The sequence below is a fragment of the Gymnoscopelus braueri genome, assembly GCF_963280865.1.
Source record: "Gymnoscopelus braueri genome assembly, chromosome: 8".
NCBI classification, from domain to species: domain Eukaryota; kingdom Metazoa; phylum Chordata; class Actinopteri; order Myctophiformes; family Myctophidae; genus Gymnoscopelus; species Gymnoscopelus braueri.
This window is the reverse complement of record NC_137609.1, coordinates 15,709,431-15,725,888: the sequence shown is the minus strand read 5'-3', so window position 1 is coordinate 15,725,888 and position 16,458 is coordinate 15,709,431. Positions and strand designations below refer to the sequence as shown.

The following is a 16,458-nucleotide window of genomic DNA, read 5'->3' as shown; positions in this document are numbered from 1 at the left end:
CAATTTTCCTAGAGACTGATATCTATTCATCTCTGCCAGGCTTAAGGCACGACAGAGGTTACGTTTTCACCCCTGTGTGTGTGTGTGTGTGTGTGTGTGTGTGTGTGTGTGCGTGCGTGCGTGCGTGCGTGCGTGCGTGCGTGCGTGCGTGCGTGAGTGCGTGTGTATGTGTGTGTGTGTGTTTGAGCGTGCGTGCGTGCGTGCGTGTGTGTGTGTCCACAGCTAATCTCATAAATTAATATACTATTTTGTGCACACTGCCAGCAGGCCAAGGGACACAATTCCAGAATGTGTTTTAAAATCAATGACAACTATGTTATTTTTGTGAATTCATCATTCAGACCCACCATCCCTCCAGGCTATGGGATACATGTCCACGAGGCTGTGGAGTGGAAGTAGCCAATCAGGCGCAAGCTGTCTGTCCCGTGTATGGGATCTAACAACCAATTACAGTGGTCCAATCCTTCCAGCAAAAGACGGCTCCATGCTCAAATGCCAACACATCAAACTTGATAATGCATGCAAAAAAAAAAATCAGCACATCAACACGTTAGACCAAAATTGTTGTGGTAAAGTAGCTGGTGATGAAGGCTGGATAGCTAAAACGTTTGTTGACATTATTGTGACAGTAAGTAAGTAAGCCTTGCCGAGCCATGTGGAACATAGGTCAGGAGCCCACCTGCTTCTGCAGCGTGAGGCGGCGTGATGTCCAAGGACATCCCTCAGTACACGCCCTGCCCCTGGACATGACACTAGTATGTCGCAGGGACATACCCCGAGTCCAACCCTTGATGCTGAGTGCCAAGTAGGGAGTCCTACCTTTATAGTCTTTCATATGACCCGGCCGGGGATTGAACCCCAACTTCCCAACCTCAGGGCGGACGCTTTAACCACAAGGTCACTAGGCTGCCCTAGCGAGTCTGATATCATGTCTAGAGGGCGGGTTCAAAATCTCTGGAAAAAAATTCTGCCGGATCCTATTGGTTATCCGATCTGTCCGTCAGCCCCCGTCCGCCCCGCGGCCCTCCTCCTCCCCAATGTCAGCATTGAGAGCCCTGACGTCACAACATTTGGAGCGACGCCCACTGCACTCTGGTTGGTTGGGGAAATGAAACACTTCCTATTCCAGGAACGTCAACAGGCTGGTCCAGGCTCTTATTTTTGAGCAAAACTAAAAAATAAAAGACTGGAGATCGAGGCTACAAGGTCACTGACTGAGCTAGTGTTTAATGTGACAGTGTAAGTGTTATTATCTGGGGCGTGACTTCTGGCAGAGAGTTGTGCTCCACTAAGCACACCTTTATATTTTATACTTGATCCCATGGCTATGCCAAAAATGCGTTAATTCGTACGACGAAGTGTAACTTAGGCATAAGCCTCTCACATTGCAGTGTCAACCAACCAAGCAATAGCTACAGTACAGTATGCTGCTGCAGAAAATCCCCTTTGACCTGTGTGGTCTTTCAGCCAGCTTAGATGTGTGTCAAGACTGGCACAGCATGACTCAGATCATTTCAGTTTGCCTCTGCAGAGTGAAAAACCAATGGCAAAGAAACGTGTAGGTCAAAGAGAAGTAATAATAAAATAATTCCACTAGCAAAACCAAGTATTTGATTACAGCTCAGATAATCTCTCACACGATACTTTACACTTTGCTGTATGACTCTATCTGCCTCCTAGCTCTACACGGTAAAATCCTCAGTGTTAATTTATCCGTCCATCCTCCCTTCCATTTGATTCCATTTGTTCCATTTGAGTTAAATTAACATTGAGGATTTTACCGTGTAACTTTTTGCTGTGTTGTAGTGAATGGTGTAGCGGGGGAACTAACATAGATGGTTCTCTCATTGTAGCGGATGAGTAGGTTGCGCAGGATGCCGGCTTCGTTGAGGTCTCCCAGGCGGATCATGTCCTCAACGCCGTGGATGGAGGTCGGGTGCATGGGCTTGATGTTGGTGGCATTCTGGGGGGAGATCCAGTGCTCCTGTATGATGGAAGGAAACTCATCAGCATGCAAACTAATTCATACTTTGTCGCATGACGCTGTCACTTATACTAACATCGTCTCACCGCTTCACCTGCAAAAGTTATTTTTAGTAATGGCATATAATTTAGGCTTAAATTGTGTAATGTAATTAATGATTATAATTATTTTAATGAATAAAATATTATTTTAACTAGTCTGTATGGTAGAGTATGCTAATACAATATAACCAGCAGTGGTTGGAGGTGGTCCGCCTACTCTGCCATTGAGAAATATATACCCTGGTGTCTAAATTCCGGACATTTACTGTCTGACAGTAGTATTGCCTGAAGCTATCAACGCAACATCTCCCCATGTCATGTGGGGATGGTGTCGGTAGACATTTCACAGGGTTTGAATCCCCAGTAGAGCATAAACGTTATAGGCAATAGCAATGGTGAGGGAGAATTCCTGAGGCCTGTATTGCATTCACTACATCTTTGTGTGACTGCAATGAAGATACAGCAGCATGGCAAAGAAGAAAAAATGGAAAACCATGTGACAACAGTGAATGACAACATTTAAATAATTGGCCAAAGTTTCCTCTCTGTTCTGTTCTGGACTTACCTTGCCCTCATCATCCAGCACTTGGATCTGTCCAGATTCACACAGTTTGACCACAGCTCCCACGGGGACCTCAAACTCTCGGCCCGTTTTAAGGTCCAGCCAGACATAGTCTCCCTGGATGTCAGACACAGTCCAGGGTAAGCACACTAAAATACTGTCCTATTAAACTGCTATTAAACAAGGTGGGATGCCTGCACTGCAAGCTCAGAGTTAAATAGACAATCGTCACTTAGAATGTTTTGAATACGTGATTGGTTGCACAACATTAAGTTTTGTCTTGTTTTGCTAACTAGCGCCAGTGTTAATCTACACATGTAAAGCGGCTTGTTCCCACAAACATTACAATAACATCATAGGGATCATTTCATACCTGTTGCAGAATGACCATGGTTCAGCGTCTGGTTGATTCCAGGACATTAGAGGTCACCATGTAGGAACCTGAATTGGAGGAGTTGGAAAACAATTAACAGAAGTTGTCTACAAGATCAAAATATAGCTATTGATTGCCTGAACCACTTAAACCCTAGACCGGAGTTCCCCAGGGCTCCGTACTTGGCCCCCTCCTTTTCTCCCTCAATAACAACTCTCTTTGCTGAAAATAGACGATCTACAAACTCACAACGCATCACTTTGTGACGCATTGTGAGGTTGTAGTTCTGTTATATTCGGAAAGGTTCACCTCAGAATAGGGACACTAGGGTTTTAGTGGTTATTGTATCCTAATCCAACAGCCAAGGCTAAAAGGTACCAGACATTTGCGACCAGACAGGGATAAGTGCTAAGAAGAAAGGCGGATGGCTTGCTGTCTTTGTTAAGCCTGAGTTACAATAGACCGAAAATAGATCTACAAGCTTGTGTAGATCTTCTATTTTTGGTGCCCGACACCGGCACACAGCAAAGTATGAATCAGGCTTCAGCTCCAGATGGTGTAACCCCAGACTATAACTGTGAAGGAACTCAAAGGGCCAACAGCCAGCCCCTAGAGTCAGAGAGATAGTGGCAGGAAGAGGCAGGTAGAGGGACAGGCCATCTGGATCTTTTAACCTAATCCCAGTAGTGTGTATGTGGTTGTATTCCCACAAGAAAGTTCATGAGTTCATGACTGATTCACACAGATGCATGTAACATTGCCTGGGGCTTAAACAGAGTCTGATCACAGCACTGAGACTGCTCTTGTTAAAGGGACTACACCATGAATTAAAAAAATATATATATATATTTAATATCATATTGTTTATGTCCCTGAAACGTTTTTCAAACGGTTTGAGCCTAAATCAAGCCTCAGATATACTCATTCCAACTAACTTCTCTCTGGCTTATAAAGCACTTTCACCTGCAATACCACATTGTCCTGTTTGGCACGGGGTGCTATTGAGCCAGTTTGTATGCATGTTATCTCCTGGTTCTGTGTGGAAAAAGGAAAAACGGGAGGGATTGTACCCTGACGTGACGTCACGTCAGGGATCAAATCAGTTTGGCCTGTTTTGAGACCAATTTACAGAAAACCCCAGATTTGCTGTGAAAGCCTGCGTGTTCAAACTGGGGTATTTTGGGGGATAGAAGAGAGGTAGGGGAGACCAAAAACACACAAAAAATAAGAAAAAGTTAAAATTCATGGTGTAGTCACTTTAAAGTCTTCAGTGACATCCACTTAAATACAGACAGTGGCAGTCTTATTAGATCTCAGAGCTGTATTCGACACACTATAGCCTGAAAAACTAGGTGGGACTTTCTAGACAGAAGTTTACCTGCAGAGTTTCTTTTTTCAAAATTGAAGTCATGGACTCAGACCTGAATGTTAACAGCCACCTTTAACACAATTACAAAGTCAGATTACTATATCAAGGATTAAAGGAATTATGTTTTAGCAAGATATATGAACAATCTTTACAGGTCTCACTAAAAAAATCTATATCAGACAATTGTGTTTGATTCAGAACACTGTTGCTTGAGTCCAGTTACAAATACCAAGAAAGTGGACTATATCACTCCAGTTTTTAGATGTTTACACTAGGCACACTGTCTGTCAAATAATTTATTAAAAAAATACTACTGTTGGTTTATAAAGCACTGAATGGTTTAGGGCCAAAATACATGTATGTATCTTGCACTACTACAGGATGAACAATCCAGACCTCTCAGGTCATCTAGGACAGTGGTTCTTAATCTTTTCAGGCTGTGACCCCCCAAAATAATCATATTGAAACTGGGGACCCCCCACCCTGACAAGCACTTGGAATTGTAGGAGTTGAGGCATTACATTTAGTTTGACTCAGTTCCACAGACATTGTGAAAATAGCCGCGAGAGTAGAGCGAGAGTTTACAAGCTTGTTGTGCTAGATCGGCTATTATTATTTTTTTGCCTCTTTCTTATATTATTTGACAATTTGGCCAATGTTTTTTTTTGTAATAAAAACATCTTAAAAGTCCTTAAATTGTCACTTTACTTTCATCTGGGGACCCCCCCCCCAACCCACGGGTTGAGAACCACTGATCTAGGACAGAACTAAACATGGATATGTAGCTCTGGTCCATAGCCTAGAGAAGGAGTTCTCCTTAAGCCTATGGGACTTTCGAGCCTTTGCGCACGCACCACAGGCTGCATAGCCTCTCGTCTGCAGTAAAAATAAAACACTTTCGCTACTCACCAAAACAAAAACGGTTTTATGGAGTTGAAAGCCAACTCTACTAAGTGGGAACACTGTGATCTGTCTAAAATACACTTTTTGGCCAAAATGTTAAACATTTCTCCGCTCAGTCCGCTGCGCCCTATACAGATCCGGTCAATGGAATCTTTCTATTGATGTTTCTACATCAGTGGGGCTCAAAACCTTTTTCATGTCAAGGACCCACAAAATTGGCCTGGCCTTGGCACAACATGGTTCAATAGGCCTACTGGACTTTTTATGGAACCTTGATCAGAGTCGGAACCAAGAATCTGGGATCCGTCGGGCTCTATACAATACATACTGTACAGTATATCTTACGGCAAGTCCACACAGTATATCGTCGCTGTCGGGCCGAAACCTTCAATCTCCATATTTTAACTTTTTTTCCCCATTAATTAACGGCCTACTTGATCATACTACAGCGTCACACAAAAGCATCAAAAGTAGAAGATCTACAAGCTCAAAATGCGGCGCGAAGCTATGCGTTTTGAGCTTGTCGATCTGCTACTTTTGCCGTTTTTGAATTTGAATCCTGAAAAGTAACAGTTTTGGACATATGAGGTTTCCACCCGACAGAGACGATATATACAGTACTAGTTCCTCACAACATGCTCAGCAGATGTCTTATCTAGAACCACAGAATACCAATCTGGCAACACGGCAGGTTATGCCTAATTTATGTACTGAGTGGCTAATTTAGTGGCCTGAAATGTGCTGAAATAAATAATTAAATATGTTTTACTTATTTATTATAAATAAATATAAATAAAAAACACATACATGCCCTGACTCGTACTGTAGGCTAGAGTGGGGGTGTAAGCCAGTGGTTCTCAAACATTTTCATGTCAAGGACCACTAAATTAATATGTACTTGGCTGCAGACCGCTATTTGAAAGTATTTTGTGCCAGGAACCTCCATGAGATCAGATTGTTGATGTTTTGAAAATAGCAGAAAAATAAAATAGGGATCAAAAGTGTTTAAACTAGGGGGTACAGTGGCGCAGTCGGTAGCGCTGTCGCCTCACAGCTAGAAGGTCCTGGGTTCAATTTCCGCAGGGGACGCTGTGGGCGCTGGGGGCGTGTTCTCTCCTCCGCGTCATCAGTGCCCATACCCTAGGTGGGGTTGGCGAAAGAGCCTCTCTGTGTGGAGTTTGCATGTTCTCCCCGTGTTCCCAAGGGTAGGTACCCTAACAAAAACATGCAGTAATCCTGGTCACTATACTGCCTCCCCCTGCCAGCCAGGGCGCCTGATGGAGGGGAAGGGAACTGGTTGGAATAACATGTTCCTTCCACGCGCTACGTCCAACCAGGGAAACTCTCAACTGTCAGGTGACAAGAAGGTCAGTTGGCTCTCATGCATTGAAGGAGGCATGAGCTCGGCCCTGGCCTCCCTAGGTTGGCAGAGGGAAGGTAGTGCCCAGGATTACATAGACAATTGGTACTGGGTGTAAAAAATGGGGTTACAAAATTATGGGATAAAAAAAAATTATTAAAAAAAAAAAAAAAGTGTTTAAACTGTTCCCCATTTTGCGACTCTCTGGGAACCCCCTCAAGGACCCTGCTGGTTAGCCTGGTAAACCCCCCTCCCTTTTTTTTACCAGGCTACCTGCTGGTCCCCCGGACCCCAATTTGAGAATCAGTGGTGTGTAAGCCAATGATGTGTTTAGCATAACTGAATGAAGGTGTGAAAATGCACTATTACTTAGACCTAATAGTTAATATATCATACTGTAGAAGGATATGGAAATGCTAAATGCCAAGCTTTGTAGTTTCCTATATTATCTTATCTGCTGTAATACAGTGTTCAATTACTTTTAATATCTATTCAATACAAAATAAATGTTATGTCACAATATTACTTTTTGTTACAATTGTTATAGTGCTTTTGTGTTATTGCACCCACAAATAAAGAACTAAACACAATATTAAGTTGATATGTGAACGTTCTATCAACAAGAATATAGCAACATGTTATATTGTTAAATTGTTGTTGTTTAAAGTAATATTGTTCTGTAATACATTAATTGCATTCTAACTTTATATGTTAATATAATTTAATGGGACTTCCATGAGCTCTTCTTGCTTTCAAAACAGAAAATCCAACGTTTTCTAAGTTGGGAAGCATGCTTTTATTTCCCCAAAGACAAGTGTTGGGAATCTCTAGCTGTAGTAGTATACAACCCTCGTAGACGTATTTATGATTCTGACGTTTATACTACAGCTAGGGAATCTCAATGTGGTTCATGCCTCCACAGTGTCCCTATCATCCCCTTTTCATCTCTTCCTTTGCAGTCAATCAATATAATACAAGATTGTAGACCATGCTGCACAGTAGACAAATTTGGCATATTTTAAATATATGTATTTTTAAATGTAGGAAACGAAATACTCACAGCCCTTAAAAATTGGTCCGCAACCCAAACATGGTCCGACCCACTGTTGGTGATCCCCAGCTAAATGATGGAGAGTTAGTAACCAAATGGACCCTTATTAAGTAGATCTTTAACTCTTGAGAGCGTAAAATGAAACCAAATGGACCCGTAAGGTCAACATCATCATTACTTAATTTACAAGAAGTCTACACATTAAGAGGATGTAGAAGAATTGTTATTAGTGTGGGAACCCAGGTGAATGGTGCACCCACTGCACCTGACTTAGTCACATGACCAGGAAGTATAAAACCCTAGCTCCTCCCTGTAGAGAGCCATTTGTCTCTGCTGTAGGCTGCATGGTTCATGCAGGGAGAAGGAGAACACATGGTAGGCCAAAAACTGAACCTTGTAGATCTGCTACTTTGTGCGACCCTTTTGTTTGTTGCAGCTAATGCTAATGTTAGCTTATTGTTTGAGCACATGTTACTGCTGGCTTTTGTTTGTTTGGTTGCCTATTTTCTGTTGAGCACATGGAGGCTTCCCATGCTCTTTAGCATTTTAATTTAGCCAACATCATTGTGTTTTATTATCATATTTTAATGCATTTATTTATTATTTCAGTTTTACAAATGAAGTGACCTCCTGTGGTGTCTGTTCTGTCTGCCCTACCTGGAGACACGGGTAAAGCAGTATACATTTTATGCATTGCCTCTTTGTGGATTTTAATGTATTTTAGTTTGTAACATCACTGTCTTCTTTTATACAGCAGCTCTGGTGTTGAGGTTGCCCCCCTCGCCTTGGCCTTGCATTGTGTGCACAGACTTTACTGCAACACAAAGTAGGTTTTAAGCTGTTTGTTCTTTTAATGATTTGAATATAGTGTTTTATTTAGTGTGATACTAGGGCTGGCAACTAATGAGTTTTGTTTGTCTCCTTAAAGGGACCACACCGGCCACTGTTTTCCACTGTTAATTTACTCTTTTTGTTTTGTTTATTTGAGCCATCTAGCCAAGGTACACTGTAGGCATAGGTTTTAACATTTATCCATATTGGCATATTGTAACTGTTCCTCTCCTCTGTTCTGTTACAGTTTAATTTGTGTAACCCTGTTCAAGGCCGGGTCCGCCCTGCTGCACACGGCTTTCCTCAGCTTGGGACTGCACTGGGGACCCCTTTGGTTTTTATTGGTGTGTATTGATATAACCTGGCACTGCATGTTTTGTATTTGAATTTTGTATTTATATTGCATGATTTCTTTGAGGCCAGGCCTGTCCCCTTTTCTTTTCCCCTAGTTATTTTGGTATTCACTGTGTGCACGGGCCGACCCGCCCTTCCTTAGACTGCGAGAGGTAACTGTTAGATTGCCATTTTAATACTAAATACCCTGCCTTAAGGACCTTAATTGTCGTGCTAGTTTGTAATAGACAACAGTGATGTGTTTTGTAATTTCATGGTAATAAAGTATGTTATATTTCTACACAAACTGCCTCTGGTAAATTGATCCTGTTTAAGGGAAGTTGGTCATATTACATTGTGTTGAACATTCTAAGGTTTAGGGGTTCCTCCTGCCCCCTCCACAAGCGGGAGGTGGCGTAGTCAGGCATATTACAGTATTACTACTCAGTTACTACATTATGGCGTAGTCGGCAGGACTTTGACACCACCAATGGAACTCTTCATTTGGTGGCCCTTTTCTTTTTGATTTTGCCTCCTTCTTGGCTGTCAGCATTTGCCATTTCAGTTGGTGAAGATACTGCGAATTCCTCCGCTGGTGGTTCAACTCCAACACTTGGCAGGCAGTGTTCATTTGCGAGGCAAGTGGTTGCAGATGTGCCTTCAACCCAGTCATCATCCAACACAGAAGTCAGCGTCGTATTGACAAATTCTCTGCTTCTTTGAAGTTCTTCTTCAACCTTTCGACATTTTTCTTTCACTTCAGCTAGTTCTCTGGATGTTTTCTTTTGTACTGACTGTTGAATCTGAAGTACTTTCGTCAAACGTTCATGTTTGTTTATAGCCAGGATAGCATCATTGCCCAGGTTAAATACTTCCCGCACCAGATCTGTTGCAATGTGGGTCACCGCACGCATACACTGCAAGGATGTATCGGTTGCGCAAACCAGCTGCCTCTGCAGACATGCCCGCAGCCATCTTTTGCGGAGATCCCATATTTATAATCGTTTGAGAAAAAAACTGTTTGCCAGAGGCAGTTTGTGGCTAAACTTAGGTTTTATTTCATTTTTGGCTGAGTGGAAAAACAGTGGTTGGTGTTGGACGGCAGAGGAAGGCTTGTGGACTGCCAAAATCGACTCGTCCTGAGAACAACTGGCAACGTGGCAACAACTGGGCCCCAGTATTGTTTTCGTTGTAATAACATTTGTCTCATTATAGCAGTGTTGAAAACTGTGCTGCTGAAATGAGTGACCTGGAGATGGAGGAACTTTTGACTCTGCGTGAGGAGGTACAGAGGCTGCGAGTAGCTAATGAGCAACTCACTGAAGGAAGAGGTGCCAGCTTAGATACAGGTAATATTACTCCTACTACCAGTACAAACTCTGGCGGGTTCACCCCCAGCAGCAATTTGGCTCCTCTAAACGTGCTTGCACCACAAGCTGAACGTCTTGTCTATATTCAAAGAGAGAGGAAATGCCCCTACTTCTCGGGCTCCAAATCCAAATCTGACCTATCCATTCATGATTGGATAGAGAATGTAGAGTCATGTTTGAGGGACAGGCATATGAGTGCCAGAGAGAAGGCCCTCTTCCTTTATGACCACTTGGAGGGGGAACCAAAAGCAGAGATTAGATTTCGTTCATTGGCAGAGCGGGAACAGCCAGATACCATATTGACCATTCTTAAAGAGCTGTATGGTTCCTCCTCTTCCTTTGTTAGCCTGCAGAAACAGTTCTTTGATCGAAAACAGAAAGAGGGGGAGTCTTTAAAAGTTTTCTCACTCCCTGTGGGCATTAATTGAGGAGATAAAACGTGCATATCCAAATAGGTTGACAGACCTAGATACTCTTGTTCGAGACCAGTTTTTGGAACATGTGCGTGATGTATCTTTGCGACGGGAGTTAAAGGGCATTGTAAGACAACGTCCCTTGATTTCTTTCTTGTTATTACGACAGGAAGCTATTAAGTGGGTGGAGGAGGGGGAGAGGCCTCCTGGGCAAACTCGGGCTGGTCTTCATCATTGTGGGGTCGATGTTGAGGGAGCCTGTCATGCAGTGGGGGTTGGGAAGGGATCCGACCTTTCAGTTTTGCAGGATCAATTTAAGCAACAACAGTTACAAATTGACAGCATTATAAAAAGTCTATCTAAAATAGAGCGTGTATTAGATCAGCCTGCTGCCCGTCCCTACAAACCAAATCTCCAGTTTACCCCAGAAGGCCTGCCCATCTGCCTCTGTTGCCAGAAGCCTGGACATGTCCTCCGCCAGTGTCGCCAGGGGCCGAGGCCGCGAGCATCCAGTATGCCCAGTGTTCAGCCTGAGTCAGACCCAGCCCCCCCTGCCGTAGGACCATCAGGTATGGGCTTTGTCAACAGTGCAAACGTTAGTAATGAGACTATCAGCAATGCCCAACCTACACAGTCCCCACCCTTTTCAAACGCTGCACGACAACTTATAGGTAGATGCCCTGAAGTAGATGTGGAGATGGGTGGGGTAATGGTGAAATGCTTGTTGGATACAGGTTCTATGGTTACCACCATTTCAGAGTCACTTTTTAATGAAGTATTCAAGCCCTGGGGTGCCCATAAACTTAGGTTGTGTGGGTGGTTGGCTTCCAAGATTCCAAGTCGTGGAGTTCTGGTTATAAAAGACACTGCCTGTACCCCACAACAACACACTGTCCCAGGCTTATTGAGGATGAATGTAGTCAGAGTGCTACAGAGAGTTATTCATTGAACATGGGGAAGCTCTTTTTGCCTCTTTATCCACCATCCAGGCAGATGTAAGCTGGGGTTCAGCCCTCCGCCATTGTCATAGGCTGGATGCCTGCCCATTACTTCCCGAAGGCTGTGTCCGTGTTCTTGACAAGGCAGGGGAGTTTATACCAGCGGGGTCCGTAAAATTTGTCCAAGTTAACTGCCCAAAGGTTCCCCATGCCCCGACTAAAACTATGCTGTTGGAGCCTGGTGGCTCGGATCTTTCCCCTGGTCTGTTGATGTCCCCTGCCCTTGTGACTGTCAGTGATGGTGTGGCGTATGTACCTGTGGTTAATGTTGGAGCCACAGGGGCTACCGTTCACTCCAAACAGGTATTAGGAATGCTACACCTAGTTGAGGGAATAGAAGAACCCCAGCTACATTTTGAGGAAGGGAGCAAAGAAGTTGCTCAGGTGACACTGGTCAGTGCACAGGCTGCAGTAGGGCCTCCACCGACCATCCCTGACTCCATTGCAGCGTTGCACTGGCCAGAACTCCCACCTGTAGCAGAGAAACAGGCAAAGGAGTTATTGGGGAGATATAGCGACGTCTTTGCTAAACAGGAGGGAGATTTAGGGTGCACTGATGCAATTACACATGAGATTCCCCTTCTTGATGAGGCCCCTGTCAGTCAAAGATATAGGAGAATACCCCCTACACAGTGGCAGGCTGTAAAAGACCACATTAAGCAGCTCCTTGAGAGTAAAGTGATCAGGGAGAGCAGCAGTCCTTACGCATCCCCCATTGTCTTGGTGAAGAAGAAGGGAGAGCTGAGGATGTGCGTGGACTACCGACAGCTAAATGCTAAAACAAGGAAGGATGCCTATCCACTGCCCCGCATTGAAGAGACTTTGGATGGCCTTTGTGGCGCTCAATGGTTTTCCACCCTCAACCTAGCAAGTGGTTACCATCAAGTCCCTCTAGCTGAAGCAGATAAAGCCAAGACAGCCTTCTGTACACCATTTGGCCTCTTTGAATTCGAACGAATGCCTTTCGGCTTATGCAATGCCCCTGGGAACTTTCAGAGGCTCATGGAAAGGATATTCGGTGATCAGAGCCTTCAGTCAGTTCTCTTGTATTTAGACGATGTCATCGTCTTTTCCACTTCACTTGAACAGCACTTGACGAGACTGGAGATGGTTCTCAGCCGACTCCAACAGAAGGGACTGAAGGCAAAACTGAGCAAATGCCACTTCTTCAAGACAGAGGTGCAGTACCTTGGACACCGGGTGTCCAGAGAAGGAGTAGCGACTGACCCAGAAAAGGTCTCTGCAGTGGCGAACTGGAGAACGGCCCCGTTCATTCCTTGGCTTCTGTAGCTACTATCGCCGTTTTGTGAAGGGCTTTGCCCAGTTGGCTGCCCCCTTGCATCAACTGGTGGCTGATATGAGAGTAGCTCAGCAAAATCAAAAGAGGCCAGCCGCAGTCCTGCCCAATATGTGGACTGAGGCGTGCGAGCGGAGTTTCAGTGACCTGAAGATGTTCACAAGTACACCCATACTAGCCTTTGCTGATTTCACCAAGCCCTTTGTCTTGGAGGTGGATGCTAGCCATCAGGGCTTAGGAGCTGTCCTTTCGCAGGAGCAGCAGGGCAAGTTAAAGCCAGTGGCCTATGCTAGTCGGTCATTACGAGGTTCGGAACGCAACAGGGAAAATTATAGCTCTATGAAATTGGAGTTCCTAGAATTGAAGTGGGCACTGTCTGAGAAATTCAGAGACTATTTGCTGGGTAGTAAGTGCAAAGTGTACACTGACAATAACCCCCTAAGTCACTTCCAGACTCAAGCTGGGAGCCGTCGAACAACGGTGGGTAGCACAACTAGCAGCGTTTGATTTCACTGTGCACTACCGACCAGGAAAGAATAACGGAAATGCTGATTCTCCCTCCCGCCAGTACAGTGACCCGGTGAGACGGAATGAGGAGCCTGACCAGCAGACCCAAAGCACTCCAGACTCTCAGCACAATCCAGAGGAAACTGAGGTTGTGACACAGCTGCAGATTGGCACCTTGCCCAGTAGGTCAACAGCTGAACTGGTAACTTTACAGGGTGCCGACCCAGTGCTAAAAGCTTTTCTCCCTTTCTGGAGGACGGGAAGGCCACCAAATAAGGAACAGCGGGCACAGCTCCCGGAGGATGTCCGGCGTCTACTCCGGCAGTGGGGCCGCATCGTGGAAAAGAACGGCCTGCTTTATAGATGGATCAATGCACCACAAGGGGGGTCGTTAACTCAATTACTTCTGCCCACATGCCTTCATCAGGAACTTCTAAATAGTATTCATGACCAACATGGACATCAAGGCGTGCGAAGGACCACTGATCTGGCACGGCAAAGATGTTACTGGCCAGGGATGGGAACAGAAATCGAAAGACACTGTCAGAACTGCCAGCGTTGTGTACTTTCCAAGGCTGTTCAGCCTGGGGTGAAGACCTACCAGGGTGCCCTCCTTGCCAGTGAGCCGTTTGAGGTACTTGCCATTGATTTCACCCTACTTGAGCCTGCAACAGACGGGAGAGAGAATGTGCTGGTTATGACTGACGTGTTCTCTAAATACACACAGGCTGTGCCGACTAAAGACCAAAGTGCCGTGACAGTAGCGTAGGTCCTGGTCGATAGCTGGTTTACCCGGTTCGGGGTACCCAAAAGGATACATTCCGACCAGGGGAGGAACTTTGAGAGTGCCCTCATCCGCCAACTCTGTCAGTTACACGGGATCGAAAAGTCCCGGACCACGGCATACCATCCACAAGGAAATGCCCAATGTGAAAGATTTAACAGGACACTCCACGACCTGCTCCGATCACTCCCCCCTGAAAAGAAGCGAATGTGGCCGAAGTACATTTCTCAGTTAGTGTGGTCATACAACACCTCAATCCATCGCTCCACGGGTCATTCCCCTTATGCCCTACTGTTCGGGGTACCACCCCGGCTTCCAATAGACTTTCTCCTGGAGGCAGATGACTCAGCCGAAACAAGGTCCTGGGATGAGTGGGTCTGTCAGCACCAGGAACGTCTTCTTGTGGCACGAGATCTAGCCTGCAAGAACCTTGGAGATGCAGCAGAGTACCGCCAGCAACACCACAACCAACAGGTGCGTGACCCTGGTTTCAAGGTGGGCCAGTTGGTCTACCTAAAGGACCATCGCGGTCAAGGTCGTAGGAAGATCCAGGATTTTTGGTCGCCAGTCCTTTATCAAGTAGCCAGAGTGCCAACTGAACCAGGTGGGCCATACACTATCACACTGGTTGATGGCACTGGTAACGTGCGACGGGTCAACCGTACAGAGATGAGGGCAGCACAACTTGAGGCACTACCGTCTGTGCCAGTGGAGACCGAGCCACCACCTCAGTCTAGCCACCAAGATAGTGACCCTGAGAGTAGTCGAGACGAGGACACCCTGGCATGGATTGGTAGGGAAATACCCAATCAGCCTGCTGCTGCAACTCAACAGGACATTCCGCCACCCGTCCCCAATAGAACCGGGAGCACGTATGGGGTGGACAACGAGGCCCCTGAAGGTGATTCCATTTCATCCCATAGCAGTCAGGAGCCGCCAACAATTCGATGCACCACCCGCACTACCGCTGGGAGGAACTCTAACCCACACAATCTGCCAAGGTCAACAGTGGCAAGCCACAATGCGGGGGTGGTAAGGGCTGCTGCTCCCCTGGTTCCTGAGATGGCTAGTAATCATCAGTTTAGGCCATGGTTATGATCGGGGCGACGACAATCCCAAACCCAGGTGAATGGTGCACCCACTGCACCTGACTTAGTCACATGACCAGGAAGTATAAAACCCTAGCTCCTCCCAGTAGAGAGCCATTTGTCTCTGCTGTAGGCTGCATGGTTCATGCAGGGAGAAGGAGAACACATTTTAATTTAGCCAACATCATTGCGTTTTATTATCTTATTTTAATGCATTTATTTATTATTTCAGTTTTACAAATGAAGTGACCTCCTGTGTTGTCTGTTCTGTCTGCCCTACCTGGATACACGGGTAAAGCAGTATACATTTTATGTAGGCATTGCCTCTTTGTGGATTTTAATGTATTTTAGTTTGTAACATCACTGTCTTCTTTTATACAGCAGCTCTGGTGTTGAGGTTGCCCCCCTCGCCTTGGCCTTGCATTGTGTGCACAGTTACTGCAACACAAAGTAGGTTTAAGCTGTTTGTTCTTTTAATGATTTGAATATAGTGTTTTATTTAGTGTGATACTAGGGCTGGCAACTAATGCGTTTTGTTTGTCTCCTTAAAGGGACCACACCGGCCACTGTTTTCCACTGTTAATTTACTCTTTTTGTTTTGTTTATTTGAGCCATCTAGCCAAGGTACACTGTAGGCATAGGTTTTAACATTTATCCATATTGGCATATTGTAACTGTTCCTCTCCTCTGTTCTGTTACAGTTTAATTTGTGTAACCCTGTTCAAGGCCGGGTCCGCCCTGCTGCACACGGCTTTCCTCTCAGCTTGGGACTGCACTGGGGACCCCTTTGGTTTTTATTGGTGTGTATTGATATAACCTGGCACTGCATGTTTTGAATTTCGTATTTATATTTCATGATTTCTTTGAGGCCAGGCCTGTCCCCTTTTCTTTTCCCCTAGTTATTTTGGTATTCACTGTGTGCACGGGCCGACCCGCCCTTCCTTAGACTGCGAGAGGTAACTGTTAGATTGCCATTTTAATACTAAATACCCTGCCTTAAGGACCTTAATTGTCGTGCTAGTTTGTAATAGACAACAGTGATGTGTTTTGTAATTTCATGGTAATAAAGTATGTTATATTTCTACACAAACTGCCTCTGGTAAATTGATCCTGTTTAAGGGAAGTTGGTCATATTACATTGTGTTGAACATTCTAAGGTTTAGGGGTTCCTCCTGCCCCCTCCACAAGCGGGAG

General features: G+C 45.1%; 1 protein-coding gene and 1 long non-coding RNA gene across 2 annotated transcripts in view; one reads left to right on the top strand and one right to left on the bottom strand.

The window, feature by feature from the left end:
- The window catches only part of myo7ab (myosin VIIAb), a gene marked incomplete at both ends in the record, with an annotated part of 38,638 nt that extends 35,660 nt beyond the window's left edge, over positions 1-2,978 (bottom strand). The window contains 3 exons of the mRNA XM_080434760.1: positions 1,832-1,984; positions 2,591-2,704; positions 2,961-2,978. Coding sequence (XP_080290886.1) covers positions 1,832-1,984; positions 2,591-2,704; positions 2,961-2,978 — 285 coding nt within the window. The remainder of the gene's footprint in view (positions 1-1,831; positions 1,985-2,590; positions 2,705-2,960) is intronic.
- Positions 2,979-7,985: 5,007 nt separating this feature from the next.
- On the top strand, positions 7,986-16,094 carry LOC308089820. Its single transcript, XR_013933558.1, has 4 exons — positions 7,986-8,018; positions 8,253-8,312; positions 15,646-15,714; positions 15,966-16,094. It is a non-coding gene; the product is annotated as an uncharacterized lncRNA (long non-coding RNA).
- Positions 16,095-16,458: the final 364 nt, after the last annotated feature.